We start from the raw sequence: 22,491 nt of genomic DNA on the forward strand, positions 1-22,491 counted from the left end.
ATAAAATAAAACTATTGCTTTGTTTCCACAAAATGATTGTCAATCGTAAACATAATTTATACTTGAGATTGAATTCAGAAGCAATGCTTCAAATTTGTAAGATTGAAAAAGTGGTTATGTGTTAGGTAACACTGGAATAATTTGACTTTACTAAGAACTACTTTCACTAGACCATATTTCTGACATTTTTCACTCCAGTGCCCTGATTTCGGGTTTTAAGTTGTTTGAAATAAACATAATATTTTTATTTATTCACAGACCTCCGCTGACCATAATTCATTAAAAAACAGATCTAGCTGTCTACTAATACTCTTATTTGGAAGATATTGGTAGAAATAGCAGCCCTCTGCATGAACTGTGGATGAGTGAGTCTTGAAATAGTGGCATTATACAAAGACATGATTCGCTGGGTATGAGTAGGTAGAAAAAGCACAACTATTGCAGCTTCTGCTGTATGAAAATGTAAAGAAATCCTATGAAGAAACACCTTTTCTTCTTTTAAAATATTATGCATTTGAGTGTCAGAGAGACAGGGAGAGGGAGAAAGAACAAAATGAGTGATGGTGGTGCTTCATCCACTGCTTCACGAGCCAAATGCCCACATGCACAAGTTTGACCAGGCTGAGGCTAAGAGCCTGGCCCTTGATCTTGCTCTAGCAAGTGCCCATAAAGCCTGGGCCATCTTCCATTGCCTCTCCTGAAGCATTAGTAGGGAGCTGAATTGCAAGCAGAACGTCTAGTGATTGAACTGATGCTACAATGTGAACTGCTGGCATCGCAGTGGCAGCTTAATGTACCACACTGCCACTTTCACCTTCCCACTGTTCCTCTTATGTGAAATTCTAAATCAGCCTTGGTTGAGTACCACCCGAGAGGGCTCAAGAAAGGAAGCGCAGAAGCAGGATAGTCTGGGATTATTCTCTGGGAAACTTTTCTCTCAATTCCTCATTTTCCTGAATTTTTTATTTTCGGAGCCATTGTTTATTTTTCCTAAGCAATATATTATTAACATTTTAAATGGAAAGGAATGCACAGAAAATACCCTTTTGCTATGACCTTCCACAATCTAGTCAATTCTTTGTGAACTTCATACCTTCCTGGGATGAATATCTGCTATTTTCATCCTGTGTGAATTTTATGCATTCTTATTTAGAAGAAGGAAACAAGAAAGTTTATAAATAAAAGCACAAAATCTTAATATAGAGAGCAAATGGTAATATCTGAAGCAATTACGCAAATGTATTGATGTAAACATTCTTCTTAAAAAACAGCCATCAAATTTGGAAAACTTTTTGCATGGGTCTTTCAAATAATTCAGATTGTCTCTTTCTACAGAAATATCAAGTGTGTATGTAATATTTTCAGCTGCTTAGATAACAGATTGTATCTCTCAATAGGTCATGAAACTTCCTTTGCACGTGGATGATCAAAACCAGTTTGAAAGTCATACCCAGCCTTCCCCGGAACTCCCGGCCTGTTTAATGACTGGGGCAGAGAAAGCAGAAACGTGTGTAGATAATCTCTTTGTCCTCTCTGAAAAAGAAAAGGAAAACGTTTTGGAATCAACGAAAGAGGAAACTGAGTGCACCTGTCATTCTTCCCTAGGTTGGTTGACTTCTTACTTATCATTCTGTTAGCAATCATTTAGCGTAATCTACATTATGCGAAGCGAGGTACCAGTATTCATAATTTGGGAATGTATTATTTTCTGTATCAGGCCACTTAAAGAGGATGAAACCCTGACAAGAATATTAATCCCCACACCACATTATAGTTCCTATAAAAAAGTAAGTATAAAACACATACTTAAAACTAAGTATGAAAAACCTTCATTGAGGCAAAAGGCTTTTTGGCACAAGCCTGTTGCTCTAAAAACAGCTTGCAGGTTTTTTTTGGTTGTGCTAATTTGGCTTCTTTTGATTCTTATTTCTAGATTTGAATTGTTCTTGTATGCTTGTGTGAGTGGTAACCAAAGAATTGCCCTAAAAGACAATGTACTCAAACAGTTGAGTCTATTTTATAGACATTGTCTGCAAAGACTGGTTTACTTAAGTAGTAGATAAAGCAATGAAGACTTTTTTTTTTGTTTATTCTGTCTGCAAATGTTTCAGTTTCCTGGAAATACTGACAGGGCATCTTGAAAGTGTCATTGAAAAACACATGCTTCATATTTTTTGCTTAAATCATGGATTTTAGGTTTTGCAACAACATAAACTTGTCTTTGAATTCCACTTTCCCCTTGAGCTTTTTTTTTTTTAAAGATTTATTTACTTTTATTGGAAAGACAGATATACAGAGAGGAGGAGAGACAGACAGGAAGATGTTCCGTCTGATGGTTCTCTCCCCAAGTGAGAGCAATGGCTGGTGCTGCGCTGATCCGAAGCCAGCAGCCAGGAGCTCTTCCAGGTCTCCCACGCAGGTGCAGGGTCCCAAAGCTTTGGGCTGTCCTCAACTGCTTTCCCAGGCCACAAGCAGAGAGCTGGATAGGAAGCAGGGCTGCTGGGATTAGAACTGGCGCCCACTGGGATCCCAGCGCATGCAAGGTGAGGACCTTAACCATTACGCTAACGCGCTGGGCCCCCTTGCACTTTTTGAAGTATCTTTAGTATTAGAGATGATAATTTTTTACTAACACAATGTTTTCTTTACCAAAAGATTTGCAAGTTTCCTTCAGAACTGGATGCTTTTGCACAATTAGTGCTGCTGGTGGAAGTGGTTTAGCAGTGCCACTAGCAAGGTCCTACCACCAGAGGTTTACCAACAAGAAGCCCTGGAGTAAGCACAGAAACTGTATTCATATAGTTTTATTGACATATATATCAAATATGTCGTGCTTCTTAAGCAAATGCGTGAGGGAGTCGACTAAAATGAGATATCTATAGAAGCTACTGCTAAGTGTCAGATGTAGCACAGCCCGATGAAAACTGATTGTTTCTCAGTAGCTAGAGAAAACTGATTGTTTCTCAGTAGCTAGAGAAAACCATTGCCTGGTTTGGAGTTCAGATGAATAGTCATCTTCAGAAGGTATAGCGTTAAGCTGATCTTAAAGCAGTCAGTGTTGGAATTTAGTTAAAATGAATGCTTTATTTTTTAAACCTTAAGTGCTGATACACAAGATGGACGGTAACAAGTGTATCATTACACTGTGAGCAGAAAGGGGAGTGGTGTGGTGGGTAGAACAGCAGAGAAACCAGTGGCACCAGCAGTGTGCAAAGGCGCGGGGGGCAGCAGCGTGCGAAGCAGCAGGGAGTGCCATACAGGGTCCTTGGAGAGGCTCTGGCCAGTGTTCCAGCTAATCCTGGCTCCAGGCTTCCTCAAGAGATGATTCTGTCGACCTTCATGGACATTGGGGCTATTCTCACTCCACTGTTTTCCCTAGAATGACTTCTATGTCATGGCTGTATTTTGAATCAAATCAGCCTGTCCTGTTAAAGTGAGTGGCAGAGATATTCTATGAAAACACTTGTTGTAATGGTAGCATACCATGTGTGTAGATGTGGTACCTTTGTTTGGGTACACACCTTGGAGTTCATGTTGCAAATTTGAGCCTCAGTGTAGCTGTGTTGAGAGGTGGGGTTCTGTCTTTGGAGCAGATGAATCTACTCTCGGATTAGTGGTGAAGTGAACTAATGGGTTCCTGGAGAACTATTTATAAAAGCCAGGCTGGTCCTTTCTCGGAACCCTCTTGCCATGTGTAGGTTGGCACCACCTCAGGTCCCTATGGAGTCTTTTCCAGCATGAAGGCCCTCATCGGATGTAGCCTCAAGACCCTGGACTTCTCATTATCCTTCCCTCAAATGTAAGAAATCAATTTCCTTCCTCATTACTTGCCAATAAATGATACACCACTGACAGTCTGAGTTCCACAAAGGGAAAAGTCCAAACCTCCTCTGATGATTGGTGTCAACTATCTCAGCTGATACATTGAGGTAAAAAGTCAGAGAAATGCAGGAAATGGTGACCAATAGTTAAAAAGGATTAAAACAAATCACATCTATCTTTGTTAAATATCAAGTTCAGAAGCCTACTGTGCAGGGCGGGTGTTGTCTGCAGCTGGTTCAGCTACTGCGCGGGACACCCCTAACCATTATCAGAGCACCAAAAGTTGGGTTCCGGCTTCTCTGCTTCGAATGCATTTCTTAACTAATGCATCAGAAGGCAGTGGGTCGTGGATTGTGGATCAAGTATTTGAGCCTTACTCCTGTGGGAGACGCAGAAAGAGTTCTGGACTCCTGGGTTTCACCTGGCTAAGCCATTGCTCTTGCAAGGCATTTGAAATAAACAAACAAGCGGATGGAAGACCTTTTTCTCAGTCCCCCCCCCCACTTTCCCCACTCCATCCTGTCAATCTGCTTTTCAAATAAATAAGTAAATCTTGTAAAAAAAAATCTGTACCGTACAGGACATGATAAAACATGTGAATTTCAAAGTAGGCATCTGCCCCCACCCTGTGCTTTTAGATGGAGCTAAAAATATTTTGAGTGAGTTCTGACTTCACTGATAGTATTTAGTCCTGTTGACATTTTAACATAATTTTAAGATATTGAGCAAAAGATTAGAAGCAATTGCTCATAGATCATTTTCCATTAGGTCGGTTTTGCTTAGTGGCTTTTCCTCTGGGAATGTCTACGTTTTCCACACCTACTACACTGTGCTATGAAATTGGCTGATACAACTCTGCCCTCAGTATTCCTAAAAGGAAGGAAGTTGCACTCTAGGAAAGTTCAAATACAGACACAGTGGACGTGAGAACACAAAGCATCATGAAGGGAAGCGTTAGTGGTGTTGTAAGGAAATGCTTTAGGCTTCCTAAAGGGCTGTGCCTCTGTGCTTCCTCATTCAAGCTCCACATTCAGAGTCTACAAGGGACCTTCTGCTCCGAAGCTGAATAGCTTTGTCCAAAAACAGAACATATGCATCTCTTCATTTCTTATATTTATTGATTTTCTTGGAAGCTTCCTGAACATATTATTAGTGCTAAATATCCCCTACGGGTTTGTTTCCTAATCTATCAGGGCTACGGTACAGGATGCTGTTGCTGCCACTGATATGTTGCTAAGAGATTTAATAATGGGTAAACAAACACAACATGTGGTAATTCATTTCAAATTAAAAGTTTATTAAACTCTGGCTTGATGAGTTTCTGGCTATTTACAATTAAAGGAGCAAACCTTAGGGAAGGGGTAACCACGTGGCACGTTCATGGTTACAACGTTCCTGTCTGAAAAATGTGTTTATGTCTTCCACAAGCTGTCTAACATTGACAGGCTCAAACGTAATCTGTTGAATATACTACTGTCTCCAAATCATGAAAAGGTGACTTGAACGTCTACATACAAGCAGCGTGCACACCGGTGCCTGTGCATGAAAGGTGCCCCTATGTATTCATCTTGACACACATACCAAGAGATTCTGAATTTATAACCGTTGGCTATGGTTTTAAGTGGTGATCAGTCTCAGAGCCCAGAGACTCACTATGAATGGCTATAAGAAAATATCTGTAGTCAAACTCTTGGGTTATTACTCATCTTTTACGCTCTTTACTTTTCAGTGGGCATGGACTGGGAAGTCATTGTGCTTGATAGTTTTGTTCATAGCTTGCACCACACACACACATGCTTTGTGATACACAATTCATCTCAGCAGTGTGACTGTACAACCATGAACAACTAGTGTGTTGATGTGCCCCACAACCTTCAACAATCCTTGACATACCATAAATGTTTATCAAGTAACTAATTCTTATGAAAAATGGGCCATCAGCTTGTTTCACCTTTTCAGGGTTACAGTGAAGTGGATATGTTCAAATATGGTTCCATAAAATTAGGCACTTGCATAGATTTGTGTAATGACCACAGCCACCAAGATGCTTGGATTGCTTTTGTTTTCAAAGATCATGAATAGAGTGGCAATCGATATTCGCATGTGAGAAGACGTCAAAAATAATGGAAAAATGGGATCAAAGAGAAGTTTGTGTTGGTGCAAGTAAAACCTCTAAAATTGACACATACAATATGCATTTTCATGAATTTTCAGGTGGATTTCAGAGGTTTTTTGCACCAAAATTCATTCAGCTTTGGAAATTTTTTCTTGCAATGTTTTGTGTGAGCATTGAGCTTATTGTTTTTAGAATACACCCTTAAGAATACAATTGCTGGATTGTGTGTATAACTTTACAAGAAACTAGCCATTTTGCAGACGGATTATACTGCCTTGCATTTCTTCTATATGGTCATGGGGGGATTGTGTATCTTGGTAGAATTTAATACTAGCAAATATTTAAATACGTCTTCTGGATTGTGTGTAGTGGCATGTCACAGCCTCAGTTTATATTTCTGTAACGGTTAAGGTCATTGAACATCTTCATGTGTACTCATTTGCTATACAGATTCTAAGGTATTGATTGTAAATACAAATCCCTTCTTTAATATGTTACTTGTAAATGCTGTTTCCTTATCTGTAGTTTGCGTTTTTTCCCTTAAGATAGCCCTTATTTATTTTGAAAGTCTGGGAAGCAGACAGGGATGGATTTAGACAAACAAAGGTAGTCTTCCATCTGCTGATTCCCACCTCGTTTCCTATGGGGGCGGCAAGGATGCAAGTACCTGTACCATGAGCTGCTGGCTCCGGGGTGTGTATTAGCAGGATTTGGAACTGCACACAGAGGCAAGACCTGAACCCAGCTACTGGGTTCCAAGATACAGGCATGCCAAATAGTATCATTAAAAAATTATATATATAATATATATAAATAATATATAATTAATATAAATATATTATTTTAAGTAATATGGCATTATATATTATATTATAAAATTATGAATATGCAATAATATATAATAAATATATATATATATTTAGTGGAAAGGCAGATTTCTAGAGAGAAGGCAAGGCAAGAAAAGAAAAAAAAGATAGTCCACCCACTGGTTCACTTTCCAAGTGTCCATAAGAGCCAGAGCTATGATGATCTGAAGCCAGGAGTCAGGAGTTTCTTTCATGTCTCCCATGCAAGTGCAGGGTCCCAAGGCTTTGGCCGTCCTCGACTGTTTTCCCAGGCCACAACCAGGGAGCTGGATGGGAACCAGGGCAGCCAAGATATGAACCAGCACCAATAGGGGATCCCAGCATGTGCAAAGCATGGATTTAGCCACTGAGCCATCATGCTGGGCCTACCAAGTAATATTAATCATTGTATCAAATGCCTGCCCTTGCCTTTTTATTTTCTTAATGGTTCTTTTCACACAGTTAAAGTTATGACTTTTGAGTTAGCGGAGGTTATCGGTTTTTAGAGATTATATTTCTGCTGTTATATCACAGAAAATAATTTTCTCTAATGTTTGTTTCTGAATGTTTTTGGTTTTTCATTTTACACTTTCATCTGGGACTCATTTGAGATCAGTTTATGAGTGAATTGTGGCATGACACTTCATGTGTCACACCTTTGAAAATAATGCCCATTTATAGAAAAGACTAATCCACACAGACTTGTCTTTGCAATTTTATCAAAAATCTGTTGGCTATAGATACTTGACTGTACTAGGCGTCTTGAAAAAAATGCATGGAAAATACATATTATGAAAACTCTATGCATAAAGTTCAGAAATTTTGCATTAAAAAAAAAGAATCGCAGCTTGGTTGCTAAGTGACTCGGGGAGACAATTCTGCTCCACATAGAGCAGGGGCCCAGAAGACGCCGTGACAGAGAGGAAGAACAAACCCATAGGTAGCCCCGGGTGCAGCAGAAGCTGGGGGGAGATGAGCTGATCACTGTCCATCCTGAAGCTCAGAAGCAGCGCAGCTCAGGCAGGTTGGTCGGTGCAGCTCAAGAGTCTGTCCTTTCCGGAAGATACCCTTGAACTGCGGGTGTTCAAGAGCTTCAGTAACTGCGGCTGGCTTCCGCCATGTCCATCTTTTATTCCCCCGCCATTCCTTTCTGAACAAGATAAGAAAGACACATTTTTCTTAGACACTTTTCGTTATAACAGACCATAGGGATTATACATTTTAGCCAGTAACTTGTCAGTTGACTTTCTTCCTTAGTTTATGGAAGAATCAGGAATCCGATGCTTGAAAACGCAAATCTGACTTTTTTTTTTAACAGTTGGAACCTGGTTTATGCAGATACTGAAGCAAGAAATTTCTTACAGTTGCTCTAATAGCCTTTTAGGAATGAATATTAAATCTGATGCTGTGGGAATCTGGAATGGTCATGTTGGGGTCTCCGCTGGTGCGACACTGTGGCAAGTTTTAGACATTTTTAATTTCAAGAGGGTACCAGTGGGTTTGAGTGCCAAACTGAACCTCAGAAAACCATAATACATTTCAATGTGATTGATCTGAACAAAAGTTAATTATCTGAAATTTTTAAATCCCTTTAAGATATGGAACTGACTCAACAAGTTTTGAAGTAAAGGAATGCTTCAAAATCTGTTAAAGTTATTTAAGCATTTTAACAGCATCAGTTGGTTGGAAAAGTGGCTTGTTTCTTTGTGCTTCTCTCTCTCTCTCTCTCTTTTTTCTTTCAGAGCAATAAAGTTGTCACATTGTAACTTCATTTGCAAACCTAATAGGGTTTCCAATAGTTGCAACATTACACTTCCCAAATTGGGGCTTAGTTGGGAAAATTCCACACAGATGTTAATTGGGCCAGTAGTCAACATTGTACCACGCATGCATTTCTCATTAGGAAATTATTATAAAACACTTGTGTGTTTCCTCCGTTTGTGGGGGTCTTCGCCATCCAGCACGATTAATTGTAAGAATGGTTTTTGTTTGATCCGTTTCGATCTCAAAGCCATTTCTGAAAGCTGCTGGGATGGAAAAAGCTGTAAGCATCATGCGGGTCTTTAATTATAAATTAGTTTTGACAGGACTACGAGTCAGAGTCTTGCCTGGGTCCACCGTGATGCTGGCTGACAGCCCCTTGCTGCTTCAGGAGAGAGACAACATGTGGAAGGAATTGTTCTTTTCCGTTTCACAGCTTGTCATTTCCTGTGGAGGCCTGCCCCTGACCCTCCGAGGGATCCGACACCAGTAAGGGAAATGTTCCCACTGATGGAAGCAGAGAAGCAGGGAGGGAGGAGGGCCTGTGGAAAACATCTGAGGGGACAGAGAGAGGAGATGGGCTTAAAATGTTTCCAGCAGGTGAGCGCTGAAGCTGCGGGACATCCCTTCACGAGGGAAGTGCAAATCTGTTCATTTGGAAGGGTTCACCACATTTGGCGGGGGGAGCTATCTTCTCAAAAATATGTTCTTTTTTTTTTTTTTCTGAAGTGGAAGCGGCAATAAAAAGGAGTGTGTCACCTGTGAATAATCAAGATAAAGACTCAAGGAAAAAAGGTGCAAATAGGTGTGGGCTGCCCTAGTCCATGCTGTGGGTGCTTGAAGTGTGTTTCTAATTACACAGTGTGTGTATGGTTGACATCAACCACGTTACATGTCACATTACTGCCTGTGTTCTCAGGACATTTTACACTCTCCATATTTTATTTGGTCTCATACACGCATCACAGTCCATTTTTCTTCTGTATTTACATGTTTAAACAATGCAGACGGGGGATGGAGCTGTGCTGGTGTTCAAACTGACCTGATATTCTTCCTAGTGAGACCCGATAGATCAATTATCTAATTACTTTTTGTAGGGGGGTTATTTATTTGAAAGGGGAAGAGAGAGAGAGAAAGAGAAAGAGAGAAAGAGAAAGAGAGAGAGAAAGAGAGAGAGAGAGAGTTTCCATCTGCTGGTTCACTCTTCAAGTGGTTGTTACAGCCAAGTGTGGACCAAGCTGAAGACGCTAGCCAGGAACCAGGAACTCTAGGTTCTCCCATGGGTGCCAGTGTACTGAACATTTGAATCATCTTCTATTGCTCGCCAGATACATCGTAAGAAAGATGAGTGGGAGACAGAGGAGCTGGGACTGGAATCAGCCCTCCAACATGTAACAGAAGTGTTGGCAGCAGCTGCCTAACACCTTGTACCACAACACTGCTCCCAACACACACCATTGTAAAACTGCTCCAATTGTGAATATTTCAGGAGCCACCAATAAAGTCATTTTTTAAAGCACCTCTTTTCCTTGGTGAAGCTAACATTTTCCTAGGAAATATCTGCTTTAAATCAAGTACAGTAAGATTTCCTCCCTACTCTGCAACACATTTTTTCCTGTGTGTGTGTATCTGTGTTGCTGGCATGTTTTCCTTTCTTCAGGTGACTATGTCAAAAAACATATTGACTATTCCACAGTCACTCAGGAAAAAACATACTATCCAAGGAATTAATCCACTTGTCTTTGGCCAGTTTCTCACTGAATTGTCCCGGACTTTAGACAAATGTCCTTGCAAAATGATCATGCAGCAATACACTTTGACAAACACTGTTTTGATTATAGTTCCTGGCTGAATATGAGCCACCGCCAACATTGTAATAGCGAAACTACAGGACCCTGAAACACAAAGATTGCCATCTTCATTCTGTTTACCTTCCCTGGTCAAACAGATGCTTACAGAGAGTGTTTCTGCTGTTAGGCTAATGTATCGTGTTTATCCGCAAGTGCAACTTCATTGCATAAAGAACTTTTTCTCCTTAGGTTGGGAAAAACCAGAATACTTTGCAACAGTGCAGGATAGTGACTTAGGAGAGAAAAGAATTTACTGTGGAGTTATGACAAGACACAGTGGGACATTCCAAGAAGAGCTCACAGCTAGATTCACTATAGAGGTGAGTTGGAAATAAGCAATTGTAGGGATAAAACTCAGTTTAGAGTCTTAGGTGATGTTCCAACTGCTTCAGCTGACAGTAGGGAAGCCTGCATGACGTATTGGAGTCCTGGCTCTTCCACTGCCAATCCGGTTTCCTACGAATGTAGGAGGAAGCGGATGACGGTACAAATACTTGCCATCCAAGTGAGAGAGCCAAATGGAGTCCCTATTCCTGACCTCAGCCTCCCACTGGCCTGCAGGTATTTGGAAGTCCTCTCTTTCTCTCTCTAATAAATAAGTAAACAAATAAATCTTTAAAAATCCACTTTGGGGATTGGCATGGTAGCACAACAGGCTAATTCTCCTCACTGTGGCCCCAGTATCTCATATGGGTGTCTGTCCACTGTTCATGTCCTGGCTGCTCCACTTCTAATCCAGCTCCCTGCTCGTGGCCTAGGAAGACAGTGGAGGACGGCCCAAGTCCTTGGGACCCTGCACCCACATGAGAGACCCAAAGGAAGCTCCTGGCTCCTGGCTTCGTATCAGCTCAGCTGTGGCCATGAAGGCCATTTGGGGAGTGAACCAGCAGACAAAATTTCTCTCTCCTTTTCTTTCAGTAAAACATGCCTTCTCCACTACCTCTCCCTCCAAAAAAAAAGAGGACGTATTTAGTCTATTTTTTACTAACGTGAGGAAATCATGACATCTTGGTGTGAATTTTCTGTTTAGGCATGGCAAAACTGCAGCATACTTATCTTTACCTTCCAGTTGTCATTTTTCTTGTTAATGTAGAGAAAATGGAGTTAACAGACATTGAAGAATGCCATTGGCGCAATGGTTATGACACTGCTTGAGACACGATATTCTGCGTGAGAGTGCCCATATTCTAGTCCTGCTCCTCTTTCAAATCCAGCTTCCTACTAATGTACACTGACTACTTGGGTCCTTGATACCTGTGTGAGAGACCTGAATTGGTTTCATACTGGGCTCTTGGGTTCAATCTGACCCAGTTCAGGCCATTGCAGTCCTTGAGCAAGCAAACCAGCAGATAAAAGATCTCTATTTGCCTTTCAAATACATGCAACTAAATACATTACAACTACTAGCATGACACATTTATTTTGGTGCAAGTTTTTGAAGTGTTTACATAGTTTTTTTTCCTTACATATTTATTTATTTTACCTGAAAGCCAGAATAAAAGAGAAAGAGATTGAGGGAGGAAGCAGGAGAAAGAAGAGAAAGGGAGAGAGAGATTGCATCCATTGGTTCCCTCTCTGGGAGGCAATTGCCATGACCAGAATTCAGTTGGTCCAAACCAGGAGCCAGGAACTTCTCTTCCAGGTCTCCCACCTGGGTGAAGGACCTCAAAGACTTGGGCTGTCCTCCACTGTTTTCCCAGTTTGTGAGCAGGGAGCTACTTGAGCAGAAGTGGTTCAGCCGTGACTCAAACTGGCACCTATATGGCATGCTGGTGCTGCAGGCAGAAACTTAATCTGCATTTTCCATGACATTTTTATATACCCCTCATGTGTATGAATTCTAAGATGATTGAACTGAAATTATATTTTTTGCAAAAGTTTCTTACATTGTACTTGCAGGTTGTCAGCATGTCCATTGTGGGTGGTATCTCCTTCGACCCAGTTCTTTTCTTAAAACCATGAAATTGAAAGTGGGAATGAAAACAAAAGCTCATAAGCTTCTTGTAACTGCGAGACCCGCTTGGAACATCTGAATGACGTGACTGAATGAGCCCCTTTTCCATGTATGAGTTATAATATGGAAATAATAGAATTCAAAATTTGCCATTCTTTGGTATTGCCCAGGAGAAAAATTGGCCTCTTGAAATCCCAAGCATTTTGTACAAATCTGCTCTTGAATAGCATCTCCCATCCGGGATAGACACAAGGAGGTCCCACTTTGTCCAGCTACTACATGAAGGATGCTCTTTGAACATTTTGGGTTACTAGGCACTTTTATTTGCAAAGCCACAGTTTTTGTTTTGTTTTGATAAGGCCAGTTGCTGTGTTACAGGATGCTGCCATCACATTTTGAAGTGTCTGGGATTCAGTCCCTGCTCTGCTTCTGTTTCCAGTGTATTAACAGTGTTCATGCTGGAAGCAACAGCTAGCAGGTCAAGTGGCTGCGTCTCTGACACCCCAGTGGGAGACTCTGGTTGGATCCTAGGGTCTTAACTGCAGAATCACCCAGTCCCAGCTACTGAAGATGTTTCCAGAGTAAATGAGCAAATGTGCGATCTCTCTCTCTCTCTCCTTTTTTTCTTCATTTCAAACAAAATAAATGTAAAAAAAGTAAGAGAATATTTTATTGTAACTTGTTAAGTGTACACTGCATCTTATTGCATTAGAAGAGTGAATATTTAGAATTTTATTTTGAAGTTTTAATGAAAACATGTGTTTGACCATAGAAGGAAATAAAAAGGTCATGTAATGTTAATATGTTTATTTTCAATATCTATCTATTAATTAAGTAGGTAGAGTTACAGAAAGAAGGAGACACAGACAAAGAGCAGCAGAGATTGAGAGAGAGAGAGAGACAGCGAGTTTCCACTTGCTGGTTCACTTTCCCAAATGGCTGCAATGGCTGTACTGGCTGCAATATCTGGGCCTGGGCCAAGAGTCTGGAGCTTCTTCTGGATCTGCGTTCCCACACGCTTACAGGGACCTAAACACGTGGCCATCTTCAGCTGCTTTGTCAGGCACGTTAGTACGGCACCGGATGGGAAGTGAAACAGCTGTAAATGAAGCTGGTGCTCATATGGGTGCTGTCATTGTGTGTATTGGTTAAGTCACTGTGTCACAGCGCTGGTCCCATATGCTAATCTTAAAGACATCAGTGTACACCTTAAAGGAAAAACTGCAAGGCAGGGTTTAGTGATAAAGAGTACAGAACCATAAAGCAAATTGATTGGCCCTCTCACTGTACTTATCTTTCCAAACAGATTCTCTGAATTTCTCAGTAGGTAGGATGAGCTTAGCTTCATCAGCAGATATATCTTCATCAGAACTGATGTTATATTACCTGCATGTGTGCATGTACACGCAAAGCCTCCTGAGACCAGATAGTTAAAATGTGGCAGCATCTCCTTATAACACTACAGCACCTTATGGAGCCATAATTATAACACTTTCTTTGCTTGCATCTAGACCTTCAACAATATTTTTTGCTTTCTTATATTTACAAGTATTACGTGTCATGTGTGAGACTAATGTCCATGAAATTTTTATTTTCTTTTCTTTTACTTAGTTTTTATTTTGAAAGGTGTAGACTCAGACTTGGAGAAACGCAGAGTGAAAGACAGTGAGGTCTTCACTGCCCAAATGCTTGTAGTGCCTGGGAGGTGTGCAGGCTGACGCCAGGGGTGCAGAACTCAAGCCAGGGGTGCAGAACTCAAGCCAGGGGCGCAGAACTCAAGCCAGGGCTCCCTCTTGGGTCTCAGAGACCGGAGTGCTTGCGTCATCACCCACGGCCTCCCAGGGGGTGCATTAGCAGGAAGTTGGACTTGGAAGCAGAGAAGTGATTCCTAATCCAGGCATTTTGATAGAAGGCACAGATGTTCCAAGGGGCGTCTTTAACAGCAGCATCAGAGGCCTCCAATCCCATCATGATATGAAGTTTTAAACAAGTGTGAGCTAGTTGTTACAGAAGCCAGCATTCAACAGGCCAGTACCTTTACATGTGGAGTACTTGTCATTTCAATAAAATCAATTGCTGCATTTCTGGTGCATATTCCCCCCTCTGGATCTTGCCATTTTATTCTCTTTATGATGCATTTCACAGAATAAAGATTTCAATTTTATTTTCAATTTCTCTTTTTATGGATTAAAAATAGGCTATCAAGTTCAATACCATTTTTGTCCAGCCCTCTATTTTCCAGTTTGTTTTTCACAAAGTCAACGCCCGTATATATAATGTGCAGGATTTGGGTAGCTTTTCCCTCAAAAAGATGTCTAATTGCTAAAAAAAACCCAAAACATCCTTGGTTGAAAAGGCCGTGTTCCCTACATTGAACTCAATGCATTCTTTAACACTAGGCACCTGGTCTTCTTCTACTGGTCTTGGTTTTGGTGACTATTTTCTCTTGATGTGTGTTCATCCCTCTGCCAGTATCACATTCTCTTGACCACTGTTGTTAATAAAGCTTAATGTCAAACAGAAAGAAATTTTCCACTTACATTTCTTTAGGATCTTTAGCATCTGTAAGAATTCCATGTATTTTAGAATGGTTTGTTTGTGTTTACAAAGAAAGAGCTGGGATATCTGTATACACTAAATTTATAAAACAGTTCAGGGATCAATAACGTATTTACTGTGTTGACTCCTCCTAACCCATGTGTCTGATGTATGTCCACCACTCTTTACGTCATGTATGATTTCTTTCATCAGCCCGCGTAAAATTGAGCGTGATAACCTTGTTCATGTTTTGTTAAGCCATGCTCGTTGTTAATATATAGAAATAAGATTGTTAAGTATTTGTTGGTTTTGTATCCTGTGATTTTTTTTAAATCATGTATTGATTATGTAAGATTTTGGGGGTAGATTATTGAACATTTTTGCATAGAAAAATCATCATTTGTCAAGATCAAAAACATATTAAAAAAGATTTATCTTTTATTTTTGTTGGAAAGGCAGAGTTACAGAGAGAAGAAAAGACGGAGAGAGATCTTGTATCCATTGGTTCCTTCCCAAATGGCCCCAATGGCTAGGAGTTAGTCATTAAAGTTAAAGCTAGGTGCCAGGATCTTTCTCCCAGCTTCCTGTACAGGTGCAGTGTCCCAGGGACTTGAGCCATCCTCCACTGCTTTCCTAGGCCATTAGCAGGGTGGTGGATGGGAAGTGGAACAGCTGACTTGAACTGACACCCATATGGGATGCCGGCACTAAAAGTTGAAAGCTCACACAACTACACCATGGCACCCGCCATACAAAAACTTTCTAAAAGACTATTTATTTAAAAGGCAGAGTGACAATGACAGAGGGAGAGAGAGATCTTCCATCTGTTGGTTCACTGTGATTGTAATGGCTGACTGGCACTGGGACTGGAGCTGTTCAGGAATCTAGAACTCCATGGTGCTCGCCCATGTGGCATTAGGACACAAGTCCTAGGGCCATCTTCTGCTTTTTCAGAGGCTCATTAGCAGGGCTTTGGATTGGAAGCAGAGCATCTGAGACTTCAATTGGAGCTCATGTAAGATGCTAGTATCATGGATGCTAGTTGGACCCATTGGGACACAGTCCAAAGTTCCAGTAGCTATAGTTCTTCTTCTTCTTCTTTTTTCCCTTTCTATGTACTTTCCACTTTTTTTGGCCTTATGGTAATTTTTAAACATTTTAATACAGTGTTGAACAGCAGCGGTGTTCTTGTTTGATTCTTGATCTTTGGGGGAAGACATTCGGTCTTTCACTATAATCCATAATGATAGCTATTAAGCTTTATGGAGATTCTTTTTATGAACCTGAGATTCCTATCATTGTGAATGGATTTTCTCTTTTGTCGGTCTTTTCTTTATTTTAATAGCTATGATAAACTGATTTATCTACCTTGACTACTGATTTCAAATAATGAAGCCATCTTTCATGCTTTTCATAAATCCTACCTGGCCATAGTGTGTAACTATTTTCATACAGTTTGGATTCACTCTGTCAAGTGTTTTGAGAATTTTTCTAATCTAGTATTCTGGGAGATATTGTTCTCTTATTTTGCTACTTATGTCTTTTTCTCGGTCTAGTTTTGATGCCAAGGCAAAATGCCCAGTACAAGGAGCATCGGGAGTGTTATTTCCACTATTTTCCATAAGAAAATGTATAAAATTGCTGTTAATGCTGTAAATATTTGCATATATAAAATGTATATGAAATGTGTATATATATGATTTTGATTTTGGTCTTTGCTTGTGTTGCTCGGATCACGTGTAGCTTTGTTCTTTTGTCTTATTAGTGCTATCATTTCTTGAGAGTGGAGGGAACCTCAAATATAATTGGCAATTTTTTTTAAATCAGTATCTGCATGGTATATGATTTTTCATTTTTAAATTTTGAATATACCTATGCCAATGGAAAGTGCTTTTTATAGTTTTGCCATTTTAAACGTTTATTTTTACAATTATCTACTTTCTAAGTGGAGTAGCTAGACCAGATACACTTAGAGCCATTCCTGATACGTGAGTGCTTACCTCTGTGATGTTAATGTTGGTTTTCTGTCTCCTGTTTTTCTCAATTCTGTCTTCGACCTTCCATCCCTTCCATCCATGGCCAGAACGATTTTTAGGATTCCGTCATGATTCACTTCCAGCTTTTTCATGGATTTCTTTGTATAGTTTTCACTGTAGTTGCTCTGGTTGTAACAACATACAAGGGAGTATCTGTTTCCTGTCGGCACTGTACTGCTTCTATTTCCTTGTGGACATCTTACTTTCATTTCAGCTCCTGTTCCTTGTGCATTTAAAAATATCATTTGGGACGGCATGGCCTAGTGGCTAAAATCCTCGCCTTGAACGCACCGGGATCCTATATGGGCGCCGGTTCTAATCCCGGCAGTTCCACTTCCCATTCAGCTCCCTGCTTGTGGCTTGGGAAAGCAGTTGAGGATGGCCCAAAGCCTTGGGACCCTGCACCTGTGTGGGAGACCCAGAAGAAGTTCCTGGTTCCCGGCTTCGGATCGGCGCAGCACCGGCCGTTGCGGCTCACTTGGGGTGTGAATCAGTGGATGGAAGCTCTTCCTGTCTGTCTCTCCTCCTCTCTGTATATCCGGCTTTCCAATAATAATAAATCTATCTTTAAAAAAATCATTTTATTCTAAGCATTAGCTGCTTTATAAACTGTATGATGAAAAGGATACAGTATAATATATATGAATATGTGTTTTTATTTCTGTTTTTTATTTTTCCATCCAAGATTCTTTAATTTGTTGTTTTGTATGTCTGAAACCAGGAACTTTTTCTGGGTCTCCCATGCAGGTGCGGGGAGCCAGGGCTTCAGGCCATCTGTACTGCTTTCCCAGGTCAAAAGCAGAGAGTTGGACGGGATGTGGGGCAGCTGGGACGTGAACCGGTGCTTACATGGGATGCCGTCAAATGCAAAATGAGAATTTAGCCATCAGGCTATCTCGCCTAATGAAATTAACCTAATGGAATTTTTTTTTGTTTGTATCTGTCTATTTGTTTTGCTTTTACTTAGAGACTGCCAGTTCTTTGAAACTTTGCTAACATTTCATTCAGGCCCTGAGTGTTATGAAGTAAAAATATGTATGTATATAATATATTTACATATAATATTTATGTATTATGTATATGCTTAGTAGGTAACGTGAGGTTCTTCCTTTAACCATGTTGAAGTGTCTGTTAAGTGGCACTAGGTACCCTCACATATTGGCCAAGTGTTGGTGCATGTTTCTCTGGGGGTTTTCCTCTTGAAACACCATACACGCCCAACAGTCATTTCCCACTTCCCTGTCCTGCCCTTGGAGAACATCTGTTGTGCTTGTTGGCGCTATGAATTTAATTAACATAAGTTCCTTACGTGGAAAGACTTTGAAAATCTCATGGATGATGGAATTGAAAAGTCGGTGTATTTTGGTGCACCAACGTGTTAATGTCATGCCTAATTTTTCATAATCTGCATTTCCACAAACCTTTTGAACAGTCCTGGCCTAAGTGGCACCATTTAATCTTTGACATGTTTCATTCAGCATAATGTCTTCAAGAAAGGAGTCAAAATTTAAAGTGGCAAACGTTGTTACCCACCAAAGTGTTTTAGAACAGCTCTGTGGATTAAAATTAGTGGTCAACTTGATTGTGCGAAGCTGTGAAGCCTGCCGTTAGCCATGAACTCAGCAATGTTACCGTTACTCTTATTTTCTGCCGAGTCCTATTCAGTTTTTCTTCTCTTTACTAAAAATCTTCATTTGGATGGCTGCACCACAGCCTTGAGGGGGATGGCTAGCTGGGCTGTAAGAGCACTGAACTATAGCAACAGTAGCTGTATGACTATTGGGAGAACACACTGAAGAACTGAGACAGAATTCGGTTGAGTGCAAATTTAGTGGAATAGCACCTGCACGTGCTGCGTGTGGATGACACAGAGGTTTGAATTAAACTCATGATGCCATCACTTACTGAGCTGGATGAACTTTCCTGATAAATCTCTGCTTTTCATGTACACATAGTAGGTGATCTGGCTGGAATATTTGCAATGGTGCATGTGAACTCTGATGCACATACTAAAGCCATCTCAGTGTTATGGAGTTGGTCGACTGTGTTAGATACAGACTTGAGTATGTCTAGACCCTGCCTAAATTATGATACTGAACAGTGACTTTCACTATCCTTGCACACAGTTTTCTCTAAGCAACAGTGATGAGCGTGCAAAATAATTTATTCTTACAAATAGCTGTGCATAGTCTAAGTTCAGTGAAGGTGTTAATTGATGCTAAGTAGGGAAGACTCATGAACAGCATGTTAAAATTTCTGGATTTTCTCTTATTTAAGATAGTGAGTTTAAGATATATAAGAAACATGGGGTGTAGTTAACTCTTGGGAAGAGATCAGATCTTCTCATGCATGGTAGGAAAAGGTGCTATTTAAGCAATGATTTGGCAAGAGTAATCACATATGTCTTGCTTTTGTACTATAATAACATTTTATTTGAAAAAGTATGCATATGTGCTTTTAAAAATAATGAATACGCAATATTTAGAAATAACTACTTGATTTATACAATGGTTAAAACATTGTCAGTTCCATGTTGGGTCTCAATGTAATCAAATCAATAGAACTAAAAAGTAACAAATGTTATTATCTGAAAAATATTGTGTTATATAGTATTCATAATTAACTAACTACTGAGGTTCATAAGAGGTACAGAAGTGTTAATTGGCTGGGGTCCCATGTGGAAATCTTGTGGCTCAGTGGTTTGGGAAAGACTGAATGTAGGGATGAATACTTTCATTTGATTCTTGTTGCCATGTATATCTCTCAGGTATTAGACTTCTTAGTAGGAGCTTTCTACTTTTTAATGAGTTGGGTTCTGAAAGCAAACCTAAGCTCCTGCTTTGTGACACTTCATCAACAGTTAGGTTTGTGAAAACTCAGTTGTTCATTTCTACTTACCATGAAAACAGGAGAGTTCTTCATTCTGAACTTCATGGCAGACATTTATTAATGTGGTTCAAACCATGCCCCTGGCAGAGACGCCACTATCATCTCATGATTTGCATCTGGGCAATTTCTAGCTAAATCTGCTTAAAGCACTTTTATTTTCTTAGTTGGAAAGAGTGAATGTATTTTGTTTGAAATGCTTGGGAACAGAAATGGTTTAGATTTCAGATTTTCCTAGAATTTGAATATGAGAGGGCTTCAAAAAATTCATTGGGATTGAGCTAATGTATCCATTTAATTTGGTGTCAACCGAATGAAATCTGTATGTGTATTCTTCATGACACAGTCTTCTATACATTCGAGCTGTAGGCTTACTTCTCCTTCTGAAAATATCACTAAACATTAGGCATCTTCCATGAACTTTCAAAAAATTTCAAGAAGTTCCTGGAAGATTCCTTGAGTTTAATGGCATCTTCGAGAGGGGATTGACTTCTGAACATGAAATTTATTTGTATTTTGTGTACAATGTATATGTATGATCTGATGATAATTTTATATGATATTTTTGTGTTGTAAACATGACTCATCACATGAGGACAAATATAGAATTTTCTACTTGTAGCATCAGGCAACACTCAAAAAATAACTGGATTTTAAAAGAACTTGGAAATCTGAGGCTAGAAATGCCCAACCTCTATATAAAAGCATGTTTGAAAATTCTAGCATCTAGTGCTGATATTGATAAGCACATTCATACAGAGAGTTTGGTCAGCAGTTGCAGCTTGATTCATTGCAGCACGCCATTGAGAATTCAGACTTTGTACTCGTTTTGGCCTTTAAACTGTTCATTTGTACTGTGAACTAGATTATGTGCTTCTAAGTGTCAGTTAGCTGAATGCATTTCAAGTCAATTTACTAAAATAGTCACTGTTAAGCGGTCTGTTTGGTCAGAGCTGACACCTTTGACATTTTCTAAAATGGCAAAACTAACTGTATTTAAGGGCATGATTTATGAATGCTGTGTGACTCCCGAACTTCCGTTTGATTATGGTTTCGGTTTGGCGGCTGAGTCTCTTCTCGCCAACTACTGAGAGGGAAATGAGCTAGCGCCTGTGGGATCTGATAGACAACGTGTACAGTGGAGAGGCAGACAGGTGCACAGGAGCCCAGAAACAGCCTCTAAGATCCAATCCAAGGCCTAGGCTCTTGGTGCTTCCCACTGGCTTCGTCTCATGAGAGTAGAACGGTTGGAATCGTGGTTAAAAGCAGAGGAAGGAAGAGGAAGGTGATGGATGGATGGGAAGCGCCTGTATGAAACATAGAATCTTTGGTATAAACAAGAAAAAGAAACTTGCCATGATTAAAAAGTATTCTTGAATTTTTAGTTGTCTTCTAGATTGCTGGCCTCTATTAAAAACTTCTTAAAATAATAGATAGATTTAATTCCTCAAGCAAAAGAAAAATGATATCATCTTAAAGATTTTCCATATTTATTATATAGATGTGACTTGACTACAGGGGAAATAAAAGAGCAAAGTCTCATGTATTGCAAGTTTTAAATGTACCAAGCTAAGGTTTACTTAATTGGAACCTCGAGGCAATAAAGGAGCCCTTTTTAAAATTCTGTGATTCTTAATATGCTAAATAATGCAAAGCTTCGACTCTTCAAGCATGAGACACACATCTGGCAGCTTAACATTTAAATTCCAGGGGAGAAAAAAAAACCCCTTCCTTTCAGTAGCAATTTTCTCAACGAAAAGAATAGGAAATGTATTACAACTAAATTTAATTTCTTTCTAGATTTCCATCTTACCTAATTGCCTGCATTTTTCTAGGTTCTTTTATATTTTTTTTAACCATATTTTCTGTTCTTTTTATTAATCTTTAATTTAAGATCTTCTCTAGAGCTTGGAGAAATATGACGTGTATTACTTAGCAAATTGTTTCACAAAATCCATCTGATCTCAAGTAATAAAGACAATGGTATAGGAAATAAAAGGAAATGGAATTTCAGAGATGCATACAAATATTACTGAGGAGAAAGCACCATTTTTCAGTTGGCTCCATTTTCAGGCTTTAATTTTTTTTCAGTATTAATGTTTGTTTTGTCATTTTCTAGCTGTTTTTCATGCAAAAGTTATTATAAGCAGTATTCTTTCCTTATATTTCTCCGAAGGACAGTGTCAGATCCTTGATTAATTTTTCAAAGGTCATTTGGAAAAAACCATTAAAAATATGCCAAATAAAAAGATTAGCACAACACTTGGAAAATAGATTCTTATAAGCATATGCATTTATATATAGATAAGGTACTATAGCATTGTACGAATCTGACAAGTGTTTTCTTTATGCGCCTCATGAATTATTATAAATATGACTGTTTCATTTATTTTATTTTTTTTCTGGGTGATCCTAGTTGACACATTTCCCAGACAGCAGCAGGTCAATGTTATTTGCAAACATGTTACTATTCTCAATATAAAAATAGTGGACAGCTAATAATCTCATAAAATAAAATGTTTTTTTTCAAAATAATTATCTTACACTATATTAACTAACACATAATATCATCACTCAGTAACCTGTGATAAGTTCATGAACATTCATGGATACTTTTTAACTAAATCGTGAAGCAACCTTGTAGCTTTAGCTGTGGTATACTTTCTATACTAGCTCTTCTGCT

The 22,491-nt window shown here is 39.5% G+C and overlaps 1 protein-coding gene across 1 annotated transcript in view; it reads left to right on the top strand.

Moving 5' to 3' along the window:
- Positions 1 to 22,491, top strand: part of LOC101532567 (uncharacterized) — a 253,999-nt gene that overhangs the window by 98,678 nt on the left and 132,830 nt on the right. The window contains exons 11-13 of the mRNA XM_058670437.1: positions 1,398 to 1,605; positions 2,656 to 2,775; positions 10,584 to 10,714. Of these exons, the coding sequence (XP_058526420.1) occupies positions 1,398 to 1,605; positions 2,656 to 2,775; positions 10,584 to 10,714 (459 nt within the window). The remainder of the gene's footprint in view (positions 1 to 1,397; positions 1,606 to 2,655; positions 2,776 to 10,583; positions 10,715 to 22,491) is intronic.

The sequence above is a fragment of the Ochotona princeps genome, chromosome 1 (genome assembly GCF_030435755.1).
Source record: "Ochotona princeps isolate mOchPri1 chromosome 1, mOchPri1.hap1, whole genome shotgun sequence".
NCBI lineage: Eukaryota > Metazoa > Chordata > Mammalia > Lagomorpha > Ochotonidae > Ochotona > Ochotona princeps.